The 19,442-nt window shown below is 40.2% G+C and overlaps 1 protein-coding gene across 1 annotated transcript in view; it reads left to right on the top strand.

Annotated features, from left to right (window-relative positions):
* MTNR1A (melatonin receptor 1A) overlaps positions 1 to 8,355 on the top strand; it is a 1,119,084-nt gene extending 1,110,729 nt beyond the window's left edge. Inside the window, exon 2 of the mRNA XM_069631549.1 lies at positions 6,156 to 8,355. Within this exon, the coding sequence (XP_069487650.1) occupies positions 6,156 to 7,024 (869 nt within the window). The 3' untranslated portion in view covers positions 7,025 to 8,355. The remainder of the gene's footprint in view (positions 1 to 6,155) is intronic.
* Positions 8,356 to 19,442: the final 11,087 nt, after the last annotated feature.

The following is a 19,442-nucleotide window of genomic DNA, read 5'->3' as shown; positions in this document are numbered from 1 at the left end:
TGATGGTCAACAGTGCAGCTAGAATGACACCTCTCACCAGCAGAACGAAGGCGACCTCACTGTAGCTCTGCAAAATGTCTTCTCCCTTCATTCTCTCAGAGCTACCCCAAGAAACCTCTGTTACATCCCCCAGGCTTATGTGTCACCAATCAAATTCACAATATCATATCCTCCTTCCTCAACAATAGCTCACTTTTACAGAAGGCAACTGTATCTAACTGATTTCCTGGTATGCGGAGTGATTTCCTGCAAAGACAGTGAACAGAGGAAAGAGAAAAAAATCTAAATGCACGTTTAAAAATGAATCTCAGCCTGCCTCCTTTTTCAACATGGAGAACACATTATAATGTTAATGAGTTAGAATTGGTGTTAGTCTTTGTTCATTAAGTTAGTCAATCAGGTATCTAATGTGGTCTCCTGTAAGTGAGGCATTTCAAGTGAGAAAAAAAAAATTGTGTGCTTTTAAAATCTGTAGCCTGTCTTCATTTACATGTCCATATGTTACACTGGCAACACATGGCTTGCTGTACCACATTACAGCAATAATGTGATCCCATGCAGTGGCGCTGCACTCCAAAATACGCTAAATTATACTACAGTGCAAACCGAGGCTAGTGAAATGGCAGACATTTTTTAGATGTGAGACATGTTCTCAGTGTGTCAGTTTGACATGTTCTCAGTTTTTCTCTCAAGGAAATTGGAAAATTAAAATATCTTTCCCATCAAAATAAAAAATAAAAAAATTGTCTATTCTGCTTTGTATATGGGACATTATCTCACTTTACACAAAGGAACTAAATAAAAGTAAGTTGGCTTAGCTCGTGTAAGAATACACTATTGAGTAAGAACAGAATTGTCAGTCCTGGTTGCAGTGACTTGTAAATCATGTTGAAACTTTAGGTTCTGTTTCTACCTGACAGATTTAAACAAGAATACTTTAGATGAAAGATTTACCCACCCATAATTTCACAGATGTTAAGCCCAGTAAGAGACATGGATATGTTTTCAATGTTTAAATAACCCTCCATAGAGGAATAAAAACATCATACTTTACTTCATGGATTCCTTATTTACACATGACGATTTCCCTTTTTTCTTTCCGCCGCTTCAGTCTTTCAAAGACAAATGACAAATCTACTGAATGGGGCTAACTAATAATTCAGAATTTGTGTGTGCCACACTCTTCAAATACAATCATGAATCTGGTGCTGATAACTGCTATCTGAGACCTTTGTTAAGACCCTTCTGCTGTTTCCCAAAACATTAACAACATGCTTAAGGAACATGATTGTCTTGTCCATGCTGCCAAAACTAAAGAACATACAGGAATCATAATGAATTTCCATTCTCTATTCTACGTATGCACAGTTCATGCACACTATTTTGCATGTGAAAATTCATCTATCCAAAACCGACAATGGTTTGAGGTGTCTCAGATTTCTACTGGAAGGGAGTCAGAAAGGTGCAGGGTCTACCAAAGGCCCTGCTGTTCTGAATGTTCGGGACAGCAACCGGCATTAATAAAATAGGGTGTTGGTGTCTCCAGGATCTTTACAGGTTCTCTGATATGTCGCTGTTTTCATCTAAGGCCACATTTGAGATGCAACTCTAAATTTGTCTATGCAATTTCTTATGACTTTCAGGGTTTGGATGCATAGATGGCCCCTGTTAGCTGACTGAATCTCCTTGTACAGATGACGCCACAGACTAGTTGCAGACCTTTGCATATAATTGAAGTTTAGTAAAGCCTGCTCTACCCAATATGGGTCTCTTTAGAGAACCCCTGTTTATCCCTACTACCGATGCCAGCAGCCTAATTGTGTCCTGCAAAAATGAATGACACAAGCGTGATTTCATACATGCGTATGGCCTCTGCCTGCCTCAGAGAATGTGCGCTGCATTTGGCAGAACCAAAGATTACTGGTTGCCTGAATGGTGTCTCGCAACAATTTTGAATTCACACCTGACCGATTTTCTGGGGAAATAAATTGAAAAGCTTGATTGTTTGGCCACCAAGTGTTTGAATGGATGCCATCCTCCAATGTAAAGCTTAGTTTCCTAACAACTACAGCATTCCTTTGTAACCACGGTTCTGCAACCATATTCTGCCAATAGTAGAGTCTGAACAACAATGAAGAAGCCCCCTGAAGAAACATTTTTGTGGAAGCTCTTGCATGCTCTTATGATCCAAAGACTGCTTCTCATGGCAACACGCTAACATTGTTTGTAAATGCCATCCAGTTTTACCCTGCCCAGATGAACGCCCTGCGATATAGCTTCGCTTGACCCCTGGAGAAGTGTAACCAAGAGTATAATGTCTAAATGGTGTCCACCAAACATCCCATATTTCGAATTTGTATCCAACTTCACCTTTTACTGAAACAAACAGATAAAGAGTATAGCTTTGAATATCAAAGACGTTGCCAGGGGTAACTATGACTTACTCATGACCGACTCCTGGAGAGGGCTAGTTGAGTCACAAAAACCGTTACCATGACTTATTCTGACTCCTGAACTACAATGAGTAAGTCAGGAGAAAGTAAGAGGTGCTCAGAGCAAATATCCCTGTGCATGAGAAAGTCAAGGGTAAGTCATAGTTACCCTCTTTATGAATAAGTTACTATATCTGTATAACTTCTATGTTTTTGTCTTTTATTATGCTGAGTCCTATCTCTTCACATGTTACTATTTACAGAGCAACACTCCTCTTATGAGCTGACCTTGACTGTTTCAACACAGTTACCAGTAGGTGAGCAAGAGAACACTTTTGGGAGACACTGTTTGTCAAGATTTTGGGAGGCACTGATTGACAGGATTTTTCCATTCGTTCATGCCCCCAATACAGAGCTAAGAGAAATGTTCCTGACTGGGGATATGCAATGGATTTAAATCCCTTTTAAGATTACAATTTGCTAGTCATAACACCACCAACTGTGAAATTCCTTGTCTTTCTTTTGCCACAAGCATGCAGTAATATCAACTTTGGTCTGTAATTGTGCTCCCACATGTTGATTCTTTGGAATAGTTAAAGCATGGATTTTGCAGTTTATTGTCACATAGACATTGCCATGTTCAGAAGTATGAAAAAGTGAAACCATTCCTATTTAAACAAAGCCCCGAATATGTATGACTCCAGTTTTGATAGTATATGTCATACCAACCATGAGTTTCTTAATGAACGCAGTATGTAACAAATTATGATTTAAGTTTTTAGTAGTTTGTTTTCTTTGTCGTGGTGGTGAGTCATATTTTTAGTGTCTTACCCAACACTGTACAGGATGGCTTCTCCTTGCGTTCATTTGTAAAGCCTCTTCTTTCCACCCAAAATCTCTGGATTGAAAGAAAAATGCCTCTGAGTTCAAAGAGAAGTCATGGGCTCCAACAGGTGTCTGAGCTCCAAACAATAAATATCTGGTCCCCAAATGATTGGTCTATGGGCACCAAATGGTCTCGATTTTCCCAAACAAAATGTCTGTGGTTCCAACAAGTGCTGAGGTTGGTTTCGCCTTTTGTAAAAACCAGGTTATGTGCTCCTCATCTCGAGGGAGACCCCTTTGCATGGCTCTCCGGGTATTGTATGTGCCTGCACAGTGGTGGCAGCTAGGGCTGAGCGAGGTGTAAATGCGCCCCAGCACTTCCACCACATGATGGTCCACCTGACCTTCTCTATAGCTTGGGTTATGGAGCTTTCTTCATCTCCCTGTTTTTAGTTCTGACTCAAGACCCTTAAACCATGTCTCCATCTAACTCCTTGACGAGTCACATTGGTATTGTGTTTATGAGGACCTCTTCTCCACCTCCTGTTATGTTCTGTTCTCAACCTTCAACTTTTCTGACACCCAAACTTAGTGTGTGTCTCTCCCTTCCTCCATACAGCGGTCGAAGTGAGCGGGAGCGGTCGGGATGGTGCTCTTCTACTTTTTTAAAAGACCTTTTACAGCTCCTATACTTTTATTTTAGAAAGAAACAGTTCCAGAATGCTTTCGTTTTAAAATAAAAGTGTAGGAAGAAGTTGAAACTTGCATTTTCAGTGCGCTGCACTGAACGTTCCCTTAAAAAGCAGCTGCAAGTGTTTGGGGAAGGGGTGTATTGTGTGTACGGGGGACATATTGATGGGGTGTGTCGGGAGTGGGTTCAGGCCAGCAGGGAACATACTTCCACTACTTCTTTTCGTACACTTCGACCACTGCTCCAAACCCTTTTTATTTCACTCTCAATCCCCCTCTCCAAATCTCTCTACTCTGCTACTCTCTTGTTCCTCCACCTTCTGTGGGTCATCATTTTCAGGTTTGTTTTTTCCTTTAAGCACCACTATCACCTCAGCATTTGTAGGGCCCATGACCCCTCGTCAACCTCTTTCACTGCATGCTGTGCTTTAACTTTCTGTATATAACATTAAGACACCTTTCTCTAGATTGCATCCTCTCTTCCTTTAATTCCACCTCCAACCAAATTTCTGTGTATCTCCATAACCCCTCTCCTAATGTTTTTCCTCCTCCTCACCCTTCCTCCTCTCAACTGGTATTCTTCCTCCTCTTTTTCTCATATGCATCCTTTTCTGCTATGCCTCCTTTCCCCTATTCACATTCCTCCTTTCTCCTGCTGTTATTGCGCATCACCACTCCTTATTCCCCTTCACCTTCTACAAGCTTTTTACCAGCCTTGAGGCTATGCCTATCTAGCTGCAACTGTATTTTCTCTTCCCCTCAGCCTTCTCCAAATTATTTCATTCTATAAAATCCCATTCTGCATCTTTCCAGCTCTCCACTCTGAAGCTCCCTCTCATTGTTGTGCTGAGAGCTGGTCCTTAGATAAGACTTGTGATAACTGGCTTTTCCCGGATTGGCAGGAGGGGTCTCATGATCTATCTGAGCATGCACAATCATTGGAAGGACCTTTAGTTCTGATTTTTTAGAGGAAGTCTTAAAATTGGTCAGCAGCCATCTTTGAATCCATCCAAGAAAGTACAGTGCAATAGCATGTACACACTCCCTCTGTGCTTGAAGTCTCACCTCGACCTACAGTTTTTGTTCTGGATTTCTCCTGTTTTCAGCAGTTTGGTACCATCACAAAACATTTCCCCTTAGCACCCATCAGAGACACACTGATTCACACACACGAATGCACTCCTGTTTACCTGCCCCCTCTCTTTCATGCCACAAACAGGCCCCTCGTCCCCCACAACCACAGTCAGACACAAACACACACACTCACAGAATGCCACAACACTTACCTTAGGTGCCCACATCTCTCCACTTCCAGCACAGCCCTGCCTGTCAACCCCTGTACGTACTCTTGTGTGCCAGGGTCATGATAGTTTGATTTAGAAAGACAGATTGGAGCGGTCTCTAAACAGTCTTTCAAAATCGGTCTTTCCAAAATGTGCTTTTATCAAACCACAGGTTTCACTTCACATCCTTTGTCGGTGGAGATGAACATTTTTGGTCAGCAAGGCAGGATAGGGTTAGCAAGGCAATAAACATGCCCTTCCTGCATGCAAGATTACGGCAACTGGTTAAATTCAAAGACAATGAGCCTCATTACGTGTTTGCCCGTAACTCGCCTGTACTACTGGTGGGCTACCGGCAACCATGCCTTACCATTACTAGCACCCGATATCCTGGTATTACCGAATATTACGGGTACCGGAAACAGCGGTAAGTTCCCATCCCATTGAATCCCATAGAACACCATGGAATGTGTTTGCCGCAATCACTGGTACTGGATGTACCGGTGATTGGGGCAATTATTTGCTGGTAAGGGCCTCAACTCCTGGCAGGTCAGGCCTGCCTGTAGTTCACTGCCCCAACTGGTAAACTCAGAGTGTGCTGGTCTGGTAAAAATGGCGGATTTGTTATTTTTGGAGCATTTTTATCAGACCGGCACACTCGGAATTAGGCCAAACATGTGCTGTTTTATATCCTCACGGATTGCCCCATAGATAAGTGTGATCATTTTAATCTCTGCCTCATTAACTTTAGAAATATCGAGCACTTATTATGATGTACGGAACTGTGACCTATTGTTTGCAGCTTATATGGTAACGTCATTCTTGTATAAGTTTATCCTGCATAATCTGATCATGCATCTGACTTGCGTTTCATTACATGTAAAGTAATTCTGCACCATACTGATGCTGTTGTATTCCTTTCCAGGCAATATATTTGTCGTCAGCCTGGCAATTGCAGACTTGGTTGTGGCATTCTATCCATACCCTCTGGTCTTAACGTCGATATTTCACAAAGGATGGAACCTGGGATACCTGCACTGCCAGATCAGCGGCTTCCTAATGGGTATAAGTGTCATTGGATCAATTTTCAATATCACCGGAATTGCTATCAACCGCTATTGCTACATTTGCCACAGTCTCAAGTATGACAAGCTCTACAGTGACAAGAACTCCCTGTGCTACGTCATTCTGATCTGGGTGCTGACCTTTGTTGCTATTGTGCCAAATCTGTTTGTCGGGTCCTTGCAGTACGATCCCAGGGTTTACTCGTGCACATTTGCACAGTCTGTAAGCTCAGCATATACCATAGCTGTGGTGTTTTTCCATTTCATACTTCCTATCGCCATAGTCACCTTTTGCTACTTAAGAATCTGGATCTTGGTCATTCAAGTGCGGCGCAGGGTGAAGCCGGATAACAAGCCGAAACTGACACCGCACGACTTCAGAAACTTTGTTACCATGTTTGTCGTGTTTGTGCTCTTTGCGGTCTGCTGGGCACCTTTAAACTTCATAGGCCTGGCTGTGGCAGTCAACCCAGGCAAGATTATTCCAAGGATCCCTGAGTGGCTGTTTGTAGGCAGTTATTACATGGCCTATTTCAATAGCTGCCTTAATGCCATCATCTATGGACTGTTGAACCAAAACTTTAGACGAGAATACAAGAGGATAGTGGTTTCTATTTGTACTGCAAATGTGTTTTTCCAGGACAGCTCCAATGATGCAGCTGAGCGGATTAAAAGCAAACCTTCGCCAATGGTTACCAACAATAATCTAGTGAAGGTAGAATCTGTGTGACGGTGAACGCCATATTATGGTTAGCAACGCAGCTGCCACTCAAACAGGAGCCCTGCTTACATTGACCCTACTGTTGCAGTATATGGGATGCTGCACTCACACAATGACTTGCGGGTGCCATGTACAGCAATTGACAGCCAAAGTACCACTGCCTTTTTTAACAGCTCTTAATGACAGTACTGTATTACAAACTGATAATCTTTTTGTTGTGATTTTTCAAACCCTTATCTGTTGCAAAACCAATAATGTATTACATGTATGCGTATCAGGCAGACTAACACCTTGATTTTGATATCCTCTAGTACTGATTATACTGATATATTGTATGGCTTGTTAGCATGTTTAACACATTTATCATTTTAAGGCAAAGTTTGAGAAGATGTTATGGCAATGTACAGTCTACCTAGTTATGCGATTATTGGGGGATCTAAAGCGTTTTGCATTAGCTGTCTTCTCACCTACATTCTTCATGCCATGATGCCTAAACTTTAGATTAGACACTAATTGTCAACAGTAGATCATATTTTGGGACAATATTTGTGCACACGACAATATATGTATACATTTGTCAATGTTTGAAGATACCACAACTGACAAGAATCCTGTGACCACACTGCAAATTTCAAATGTGTGCCTGATGCTGCCCTGCATGTACTTCACATCACATTGTGCACGCAATGCCATGCCAAGGATTTTTAAAGCACATGTGTTGCAAGAGATATATGTATACAGTGTCAGTCTTGGTTACCTCAGCCCATGCTAATGTTCTCGAGAACTGTGCTCTTGCTGTACCACAGGCTGCCTCTCGTCCTGCCATTGCAAAGGAATGACATACAGTGTCAACCATAATAGTGTATCCTTCACTGTGATGTAATTCTGCCACCGCCATCCACAAGGAAATCACGTCAGGGAAGGAGGCTCCTCCCTGCCTCCATCTTATGAGCACTGTGTAGATATCTATATATGCATATGTGAATACATAATGTACATGATAACAGTTTTGCCTTACTTCCAACATGTTCATTCATCTGAGAATTCATGCTTTTTATTATATGTCTATAAAAGTAGCATGGGGACAAATTCTTCAGAATGGGCATCGAAGACTTTTGTCCTTAGAAACGCTACATCTTTTCGAATAAGAATTGGTCATTCTTACAAGTGCTGCAGAGACACAAGCCTTGCAACAACTCCACATGCTGCTGTGGCTAGCAGTGGTTGTTATCTCATGAGTATAACAATGATTTCAACTTTTAAGTGCTAAAATGTATTTTTGATAACCGAACAAAAACTGTCCTACACCTAATGCAATAAAGTATTATACATAATGGGTATGATTTTTGTGTGATATCTGTTAATTTAAAGTGAAGACAGGTGTTCTTTCGCAAACAATATTTTTGAGTGTTTAGATCTACTAAAATGACTCGAAAGCCAGTATTGAAATACAAAAATAACATATCTAAAACACAGTTTTTCATTCTACACTATTTGTAAATTCATTTCGACAAGTTTACTTTTATTAACGTCTGGGAACAGGCTGACAACACCAAATTGCAATGAAGGTTATCAACCTTGACAAGCACAACAGAGGCTCATTTAGCAAAATATGTTGATATGTATACATAGGTAGTGGCACAACTCTCCTTACAATTATGCTACATGAACCTGAACAGCAGGTAAAATCACCAGTTATGTTGGCATAGCACTCAAAACTTGCCCCTGCCAACACTTCTCAAAACATCACTCATGACATCTTGGGTGACATCACAAATGGAATTATATATAATTATTGTCTGGCATTTTAGAGTCTTTCAAGAACAGAATGTAGGTAGTATTCAATTACTTGATATGCCTGTGTAACTAGACTGGGGGCAAAATATCTCTGGTTCTACCTAGAAGTCACTGTGGAGAAAGGCGTGTCTTATAGGCAAGGGTGCCGTACCACAGGATGTTACTCGAGGTGCACATGCAGCAAGGCGTGTCTGATATGAAAGGATGCTACACTACAGATTGTTTGTAAAGGTCTGGTTTAACATAGCTCATCTTCCGGTTTACCAGACGTCAATACTACAGGCTCTTACAAGTTGTCACTGTGGAAAAAAGTGATAGTCAAGATACATTATTAGAATGTAAAGGTCCTTTGAGAATATCAGAAAACATTTCAATTAATTTGGGCAAACATGCATCAAAAAGCAAATTCATAAAGAAAACATGTTCGTAGAAATAATATGTAAATTCCACCTGGACAGCGTTTTGATTTGGCTATCTAATCAAAAACTCAATATAAGCAATATGCGGTGCAAATATTTCATTTGTATTCTCAACCTGTATGGGAACGGGGGTACATTTATCAATTGTTAATGTATTGTGTTTGAGCATTTGACCTAAGTACCTTCCAGACCTATCCCAACATAGCATCACAATTTTCAACATAAGGTCTGTATCCAGTGGTGTACTTGCACCTCACTACCAAAGGAAAAATGCATCTGAGGCAGATTTATCACCCACTTACGCCCAAAGATGTGGGAGGCACTAACAGAGAATCGAAGATGGGACATTTAGAACAGTCAATTGATGTCATATGTACTTCAACAGTCATTTTTATCTCACTCTGTTTCTTTAGAGAGTGGTCACTTTTGCAAACCTTATGTGTCTAACCAGTCCTGATTTTCCGGGCACAATTTGATGAATGTACCATGATGCCTACTATCTAGGGATTTTCCATAGACTCCTGCACTGCGCAGAGGTGGCTTGTCCATTCCATGTTCCTAGACATGCCCTTACTTTGTGTTTTTACATTAAGAAGTACTGTGCATGTATATTTGTTTTCACATTAGAATGCAATGTATATTACTATGTGAATGAATCCTACCAGTCACCCTCTTCCCTTATCTCACTATTTCACCCCAACCATCATCTACGCACATCTCCTACAGCACTACACTCGAAAACACTATGCTATTCATGTTGATCTATAAAGATTATCAATACAAAAATGAATACAACCACTGAAAGGATCCGAAAAACTGATGGGCAGAAAATTAATGTTTCAGTTAAATAATTTTTTACCCATTTGTTAAAGAAAGGGTTCCTGTATGAGATACCCAGGTAGTTTAACACTATGACGTTGTGTTTCTACAGCTTCAAAAGCAGCCTGTGGTAATCAAAATAATCCTTCAACTTAGTTTTCTCAGATGAGAGCTAATCCATTTATTTGCTTTCAAAAGGTAAAATATTCAACCCACCACAGCACTGGATGTATCTTCCACAAACTGAACATCAGTATTAGCCCTATGCAAAAAAGCAATTATTGTCATCTCATCATTAATGTTTCTGGCTCCTTTTGGAAGTTCTTTGTGATGTTCTTAGATTATACCATTGAAACATTATTACAGACAAACCAATGACAAAAACACTCTTCGCTTGGCCACTTAAACAACATGCCCTTGGATTCCAAAGCAAGCAAATGCCTCTTTACTTTGAAATCACTGTAAACATCATTTTGCACCCATGAATCTAAAACATCAGTTCACTCTTGTGTAAATCCATTCTTTGATTGTTGGGAATTAAACAAGTTATATATTTGTAAATATTGTAAATGCTCACTCCCCGTCTTACCAATACAAACTCATGAAGTATAACACATCCCAGTAGGGTATGAGACTAGGAGAACAGGTTGCAAGATTAATAAGTCTTTATATAAAGTTGGCATCCAGAGAACTCTGCTGCCTCGAGAGCACTCTTGCAAACAATACGCTTACATGGAAATATAGAGCAAAAGAGCATCATCGATGACGTCATTAACATATGGTATTACATTAGTACAGGATTGGTTGGGGAGTGATGTTACATATAGTTGTGCAGGTGCTGCTTCAGCCGGATAGGCTGCCCAGTTGGCGGGAGGGTGAGCGTTACGAGGTCTAGCTGACTGTGTCCGGAGGGGTGTCTTCTCATTTACATTCTTAATGCCATGATGCCTAAACTTTAGATTAGACACTAATTGTCAACATTAGATCATATTTTGGGCCAATATTTGTGCACACGACAAAATATGTATACATTTGTCAATGTTTGAACATACCAAAAAGTTAAACTGTTGACCAGAAAGTAAAGAATCAGTCATATGGAGGAGGACTGTTTCGATTGAATGAAGAGGACAACACCCATTACTGTTCTGTAGGAAGAAGATTGGGTGTTAATGAAGTTGGACAATTGAGAATAAGCTACCCTTTACATAATTCTTGAAAGAAATGACAGTAGGGAAACAAGGCAAAACCTTGAGGGTAAATAGATGATTTTTGAAGAAGCAGATAATAGTGGTATGTTCATACTATGAGGGAAAGATGGCAGAAAACGAAGAAAGATTACAAAGAGCAGTTAAGTATGGAACCATCAGAGAATGCACTCTTGAAATAATCGCCGATGGGAGAGTGTCAAAAGTGAAGGAGTGGGATGAGCTTGACTCTAAAAAATCCCTATTTCCATGTAAAGTTTGGGCCAGGCAAGGTGCTAAGGTTACGACAGTAGAAGAAGCCATAGGAGACATAAAGGCCTCTTATAATGTATTAATGTTTGAAACAATACACTACTGGGTTTACTTTAATGAGAGCTTTATGACTGAGATTTTGGATGATTGGCTAGTTCATTGTACAAAATACTTTTCATTAGATTAATCCTTTTTATTCTTTTTACAATTATTCATACAAGACATGGTATTCATTGATAACACGTTGTGATATGAAAATGCAATACAAATACTTCATTACAAAAAAGCTTTCCTTTTTATCCACCCTCATCCCAGTCCACACGTCCAGACCAACTCACATCTTTAACAGATATCAAATGATCTCCTCACATTATAAACCAAGGAATTTCCCACTAATGTAGTCTCAATACCATCTATACATGTCTCCCAAATTCCAAAGCCATTCATTGCAAATCAACACTTAATCCCACCTCCCAACAATATCACTGCTAAATGCAGTATTACAATATGCATTGCACATTGCATTTTGTTTTAATTACACAATTCTATGGTGTTAAAACACTAAGATCATCACTAATACACCCAAAAAAGTAGCCTTAGGTCAGCAACCAATTCTACCGATTACAATTTCAGTATGTGCTTGCAACTGGACAGACGGTCCTTCTGCATCCCATCAATCTCTATGGCATCTGTGAACTCTGGCTCTGAGACATGAACAAAGGAACGGATACCCGGATGCAGTTCAGAGTCATCTTTAATACAGGTTCACAAGACACACTAGAAAGCACACAGTAGCATTCTATCTTCCTCTTTGTATATAGGCTTTTATGAATGATGCAATACTCTTGTGCAAATTCAAGGCTCATCACTAATAAGTTCTTTTAGCCAGAGAAAAGCCCTCCCTATGCACCCTAATATTTACTTTTACACATTTTTCATTTTCTATCAATTTTTAAGAATATATTTTTACATATTCATGATATGCGTGCAATACTTGAGGCACCTTTCACTTCATGGCTCATTCAGACCCAAAATATGCATCACCCCACATGCACTCTTTTACCTAAAAATAAAAATGCTATCATTCTGATTTCTGCAATACTGGAACCATTGATCAGCCTATCATGTTATCTATACTCAGTTGGGGTGGAGATCGGCACCCCTCTACATGACCTTTACACAATATTGTTAAATTAACAATGTATAATAAATGCACCAAAAATATTAAATCATTATTAATATCAGTGCTTCTGTACACCGGGTCCATCTATAGCCCAGACAGTAAATACAATATTTACACCAGAGTGGATGAATGACCCAAGATGCACTAGATGCTATTATTCCCATGTTACTCAGAAGGCACAGGGTGCATGTCTATGCTAACTCAGCAGCCATATGCTAGAGGTCCACGTAGCATACCCAACCCAGATATCATTATTGCAGTTCACAAAACCAGCAGCAGCATCAGACTCCATTCAAAGAGGTAAAGCAGCAGAGATATAGACATACCTCTCAACTTTCATTGCAGAAACAAAAAAAGTCTTGAAGAATACTTAATTCATGTCAGTGAGCCTTGCAATCCTCTCTGACTTCATCATCATCAGACTCTCGACCCAACAATCTGAAGTCAGTAGCATGCACAGTCCCTCCATCCTACGCATCCCTGACCAACTGTAGTGCAATACCAGTGAACATGCACTGGAGAACTCCACCTTCTTTATCACCACTCACCCTAGTAGCATTATGGCTAGATTAACCTTCCATGGAACCCTCCCACTGCAAAGCACAGGAAGAAAACTCATCCAAACAACAACATGCCTGGGCTAACAACACCACAGTTATGCAAGAGACCAATGGTATCACATGCCTAAGATAGTGAACATGAGGTTTAGACATGAGTCCTAGAATTCAGCTGGCTGCCAACACCACGCACACAATTGGGCGGATGTAAACAAGACAGAGTCAGAAGACTGAAATGGACAAATATGTGATCTCTTCACACGTGACTCAGAAGTCGAAAACAAGGGCTATTCATTAGAGCATCAGTAAAGATAGCGGCGTGCTCACACTCCCTTCAATGTTCCAGGACAGTGAGCAGTCAACAAGGTCAAATGCAAACAGAAGACTTTGGCTTACGGCCTACCGATGAGAGACGATGAACTAATTTGGAAAATGGTGAGTAGTATGACGGGATTCAAACACCAAAGTTTAGTTTCATGTACGTGCTGCTAAAGAGTCGAAAGTCCAAGGTTGGGATAGAATGCAAACCAGTAAGTGGGTTTGAGGGGCAACCTAACATAAAATGTTGCATGACCAATCCACTGCTATTTTGTCTGACATAATCAGTTCTATACTTATGTAGAGGTAGTTCAAGGTGTGCCCTACAGATGAGGGGTAGCCAATGATGCGGTAATCCGTATATGTTCTATAAATAGATATGTGACCTTAAGCACCCTTCCCTCAAAAGGTTTTGTATTTTGCCACGTAGAACAACATCATAGATTACGCACATTGGGGTATTATACCTTTGCATAATCAAGATTAGTTGTGAGTGTACGTGGATCTGTCCGATCTTTTTCAGTTCTCCCTGGTTTATTCAATGAGAATGAAGTAGTACTTTGCCACATTCCTTGAGTCTGTCCGATTATTTGGTTTCAAATCATTATTTATAATTCCAGCTAGCACAAAAGATGCTTCAAGGTGCTAGAGCCCACAACCTCTCTTGAATGTTCCTACTGACCAGATTAAAACAATTTTAATATGATCAGAGACTTGAAATATACATCACAACAGAGTTTGAACTCGTCTCTATATAAAGTCGGCTGAGTAGAAACTCAGGGGCTGGTGTTTGAATCAAGAGAAGCAATCTCTGGATAGTTAAGGAAAGGAACATGTGTATATAGGGGGTATATTGAAATCAGTATTAGTGTAGCTTAGCAAATAAATATGTAATAAGGCCTAAGGACAAATAAAGTCAAATTCTGTGGGCGGTTGGAGTGCACACGATTTGTCGGTTGTTGCGTAGTACAGCAAACCAGTAAAATACAAGTTAATATGGGTACACAACAATTTTAATGGTGGAGAAGAAGGCCACAGACATGGGAGGCCCTTGTGCATTTTTATAGGTGGAGGAGAATGCCAAAGTATTGTTAGGCGGACTTGCAGTATGTAGGTTTAGAGCATACCAAAGTAGTGTTTAGCAAAGTGTATTTTTTAGGCAGGAGAATGCCAAATCTTTTTAGGAACCTTTTTTTTTTGGAGGACAAAGCAGTGAGAACACAATATGCATTGTGGGGGTTTCTGAGAACTTCAAATCACTGTTAATCCCACTTGTGGATTGACGTTGGAGAAGAATATCAAAGCAGTGTAGGTGGTAGAGAAGTCTTTTTGCAGTGGGATCTTCAATAGTATGTTATAGGTTGAGGAAAAAGCTACATCACTGTTCAGACATGTGTTTTAAACATTGGGAGTAGGAGAATGCCAGCGAATTGTCTAATACATGTCTGATTTGTCGGGAGGGAGAACACCAACTCAGTGTTGTATAGTCTGCATTCTTTTGGACAGAGGTTAATGAAATGAACATGTGAACCTGCCACACCAGCTGCGGTAAGATTTGGTGAAGCCCAGAGAGTACAAGAGCCGAAAGAAAAGCCACACTAACCAAATATTACCAGCATATTGCAGACATTACCACTTACAATCTGAGACAGAGTGACAGAAGAGAGTGAGGAGATGGCATTAAAGCAATAGCAAAGACAGCAATCCACATATGATGGAGATGTGATTCCTGAAAATACTCCACTTCTGACTTCTTCCATAACAGTTGACAATAGAGAACAGGAGAAAGCTAATTTTCCATAAGCTGATTTAGGATTGAGCCCCAGACACATCTTTGCTGGGGATAATACAAATAATGGGGAAGACAAAGAGACAGAACTTGAGTGTCCAGGCATAGATGAACCATTGCAATTGATAAATCCAAGTACTGTGCACAGGAAGCAAGATTTAGACATTTAGCTGTGTGTCCGTGTACATTAATTGCACAAAATGCACCATCCATAACCAACAAAAAGAGGCACATCATCCAAGCCTTAAATGAAGTCCAGGGGCTTGAGAAGGTTTGACAAGAAACGTGTTGTTGCAAAAAGCACTGTGCAAGATGCTGACAGACCTGCCAGAAGGGCTTAGGCTATTTTTGCACTTAGAAAATACTACAAATCCCTTTTTTCTGGAAAAATAAGGAATTTAAAATCCATAGCTGGCAGCATTTGGTTAGAACTGTTGGTGTAAAGACTCTACATCTTTTTGGAGGGCTGTGGCTCAGGTTTTAAGGCAGCAAAATGCATATGTTGCTACAAACATCTCTGAGGATGAGTCGGTACCTAATTTCTCACAGATGTTTGGGGAGATTGCTAAAGATTACACACATGCTTTCCTGGAGCAGTAGGTCCCTATAGAGGTCAGTTTGGCAAATAGGATGGGTGACATAGACGTTGGTACCACATAAACCTCTATCCCAGGAGTATCTGCTCTCGGATGGAGGAGTCAGAAGTGACGGTACTCATTTCAGATGTTAACATTCATAAAGAAATTAATCAATTCGCATGGGATAAGGCTGCTGGCCCAAATATAGTACCAGCTGAGGTATTTGCGCTTCTCAAGAATGGTCGGTCCAGCGTTTAGGGAAGATTTCCCTGTGTTTGGCCATCAGGGGTGTACCGTGCATCTGCATCATGAACCAATTCAACCATCATAACACTCTACAGGAAGGGCCCCACTAATGTATCGACCAACAAGCCTGATAGACATTAATACCACAATCTTCTTTTATATTCTGTCGTAATCTGTTGGTATTACATAACTGGATTGGGGACAATGCCATTTTGCACTAGGCTCAGGGAGGTTATTAGACCAGGACTTTCCACAGTTCACCATATTTTTTTATCATGTTGCAGTAAAGAACATGGCTCTATATTTAGATTTCCTTTTTCTTTGACCTCATGGTGAGGGAAAGTTTGTGGGTCAAACTAGCAAACATGGGCATTGATAGATATCTGCTAGATATTATCAGAACACTATAGTTTAAGACCACTATTCATGGCCCCTGTGGCAACATTTCTAAGAAGGTCTGACAGCAAGAGGGGTCAAGCAAGGCAACTTACTAGCACCCATGCTTTTTGCTCTTTATGTAAATGACATGCCACAATGTGTTCAAGAGATCTCTAAAGATATCCCTTTCATTACCCAGAAGCCAGTATTGATGCTCTTGTTTGCTGATGACTGACTTTTACTTGCCAGGACACCCATTGCTCTTAGAACTCAACTTCAAGCAGTAGCTGCTTTTTGCGTGACAAATCACTTAATTTTAAATGAAGCCAAAGCCAATCCAAATTCATGTTTTTCAATAATCGTCACTGTAGGAAACCAAAGCCTTCTTTTAATTTGGAGGGTGAATCTATCGAGGATGTAGACTGCTTTGCACGTTTAGTGGTATGTCTATCGTCATACCTGTGAGGGAAATATCATTTAGAGCTTGCCACTAGAATCGCTACAGTGGCAGGGAGAGCTATAATAAAACTAGGGTTGAGATTGAAATGGTGTTTAATGTGAAGCTTGGTGGTACAGTAGAATACAAAGCAGAGCTATGTGACCTAGACAAAAATGTAACAAGAGGTGGAATATGAGAAAGGAACTCTGGAAAAAGTTATTATATTTACCTCAAGGGTTTACAATAGCTGCTCTGCATGCAGATGTGGGATCTCTCCACAACAGAGGCAGGTCATGGTTTCACTTGTAAGGTATGCTGTTAAAATGGTGACATCACTATCTAGGGAGGTTGTTGACATGGCTGCTGCAACACTTCCCTTGGACCTTTATTTAACTGTAAAGGAAACAGCTGTTGCAAGATATAGCTTTATTATGCTTGGGATGTATCCTGGATCCTAATTTTCAGGCTGCTGAATGCCGTAGGTCTCTTCTGGCCATGCTTAAAAACAACCAAATGGAAAGAATTAGGCTAACTGAATAGGTCGAAATACTGGGCTGGGCCCATTTGGTCTGGGCTGATTACTTTTTGGGAATTTGTGGGCATCAACCCTATTTAAAATATCTTGTCAGCCCCCAATTCAGATGCCTCCTTACCATACATAAAGCTGATAAGTTTTCATTGACTGATAATATAAAGAAAAAACACAGTCTGCCCAACTGTGAAAAAAAGACCTATTGTATTGTGCAGTTTGTTTTTCCAACACTTTTCAGCTACCTACAAATGAACATGAAACTTTATTACAATAATGTTAGAATTTTTCAACACATTCAGTTTTTATTACACATGTATTAAAAATAGTTAAAATATGTCTAGCAAACCTAGCTACACCACACAATCCACATATAGTACACAATTCCTACAATGCATACAAAAATACAAACAATATATATATATATAAAATAGTTTTAAAACAATTTTATATATCCCCTGTACAAAATGTCCTTCTATTTGAGTACTGAAAAAGAAACCAATTTTCTTCAGAAACCGCTTGCAGAAGCAATTACTAGTCTATTTTTTATATAGACTAATTGACCCCAACACATGCATGTTTCTGTCCTTTGGTAGTCATTAATACTATGTTCATTCTTCAGGGGGAAAGATTATAAATCTACATTGGGGAGCTCCACATCTCAAATAAAGGTTTTCCTATTCTTCCAATAGCATTGTTATTTCATCAATCTGGCAAGTAGTAAGTGAACTCACTCCACTGCGGACCAAAACAGCTTACAAACCAGCCACATTCAGAATGAATGGTCTCACTCAATGAGACATGAACAACAGAGCAGCGCAGACCCGCAACTCCTCATTCAGTTGAAAGGTTGTTTTGTGTTTGGATACATTGATAGGCCGGCTCACCTATTGTATTTGGCCGACATCCCCCTTTTTTGAGGCAGTCTGTCATACCCAATGCATAGAATGAGCCAGCCTGAGGAAGAAAATCTGCATATTTTTTTCTTCATTTGCCCAGCCTATGAATTTCTAAAGTAGACATTCATCACAGAATGGGATCCTCTGATGCAGTTTTAATACTACATTGCCTTTTATTTCGGTGCCTTTCATAGGAACAACACTAAATCAATTGTATATTTTATTTTTGATGCCTGGAGACTGAGATCCAGCAAATGGAGTGGATATTTTGGTTTTTAGGCCCTTTTGTGGTTGTCAGGGGCTCTGAGTGAGGATATACAATATATCCAATCTCTACCATTGTTTTTTAATGATAGTGGTCTTACCATGTAGGTGATTTTCATTATACTTTCATGATGGTTCCAACTTAGGTTGTTGATTCTGCTGTGTGTTACGGATAATTTGTCTATTCTAATCTTTTTGTATTTTGTTTATCTTGAATTTGATGGTGGCTGTATGTGGATTTATCACTGTTATGTTTCTGTCACGAAAGGCTCAAATGAGCTGAAATAGCAATCGCCGGCACCAATGCAGCATCCACAGCACAGTACACGGAGCATCGCCAAGAAGGAGGAGAGTTTCATGCTAATGTCAGCCTTCAATATAAATTGGGTTTGTGGAAACATTTCACAGCAGAACGGCAAGAGCCACATCTTGTCATCTGCCATGTGTTCCAAAAGGTGTCTTGGAAGGGAAGCCAGAATAAAATGTGGGCACCTTTTCCACGTGTGCCTGCATGAGATGAAATCTTCCACATACGTAGCAGAAGGTGACAGACATGTGAGACTACCATACCTTGACTGCAGGCAATGGACACACCTGCACTATCATCTTGCATCATTACCCCAGAGGGTGTTGCAGATTCACACATTTATCAAGCACATTTCTTCATCTATGGCTGAAGATCCAATAACATGCAGGAAACATGTTTACACCTCAAGGAGCCAACCCACTGTTGCTGAGTTTTTTGAGAATGCTCC

Source organism: Ambystoma mexicanum, chromosome 6q, assembly GCF_040938575.1.
Source record: "Ambystoma mexicanum isolate Mex_15411 chromosome 6q, UKY_AmexF1_1, whole genome shotgun sequence".
NCBI classification, from domain to species: Eukaryota; Metazoa; Chordata; class Amphibia; order Caudata; family Ambystomatidae; genus Ambystoma; species Ambystoma mexicanum.
This window is presented reverse-complemented; position numbering and strand designations above follow the sequence as displayed.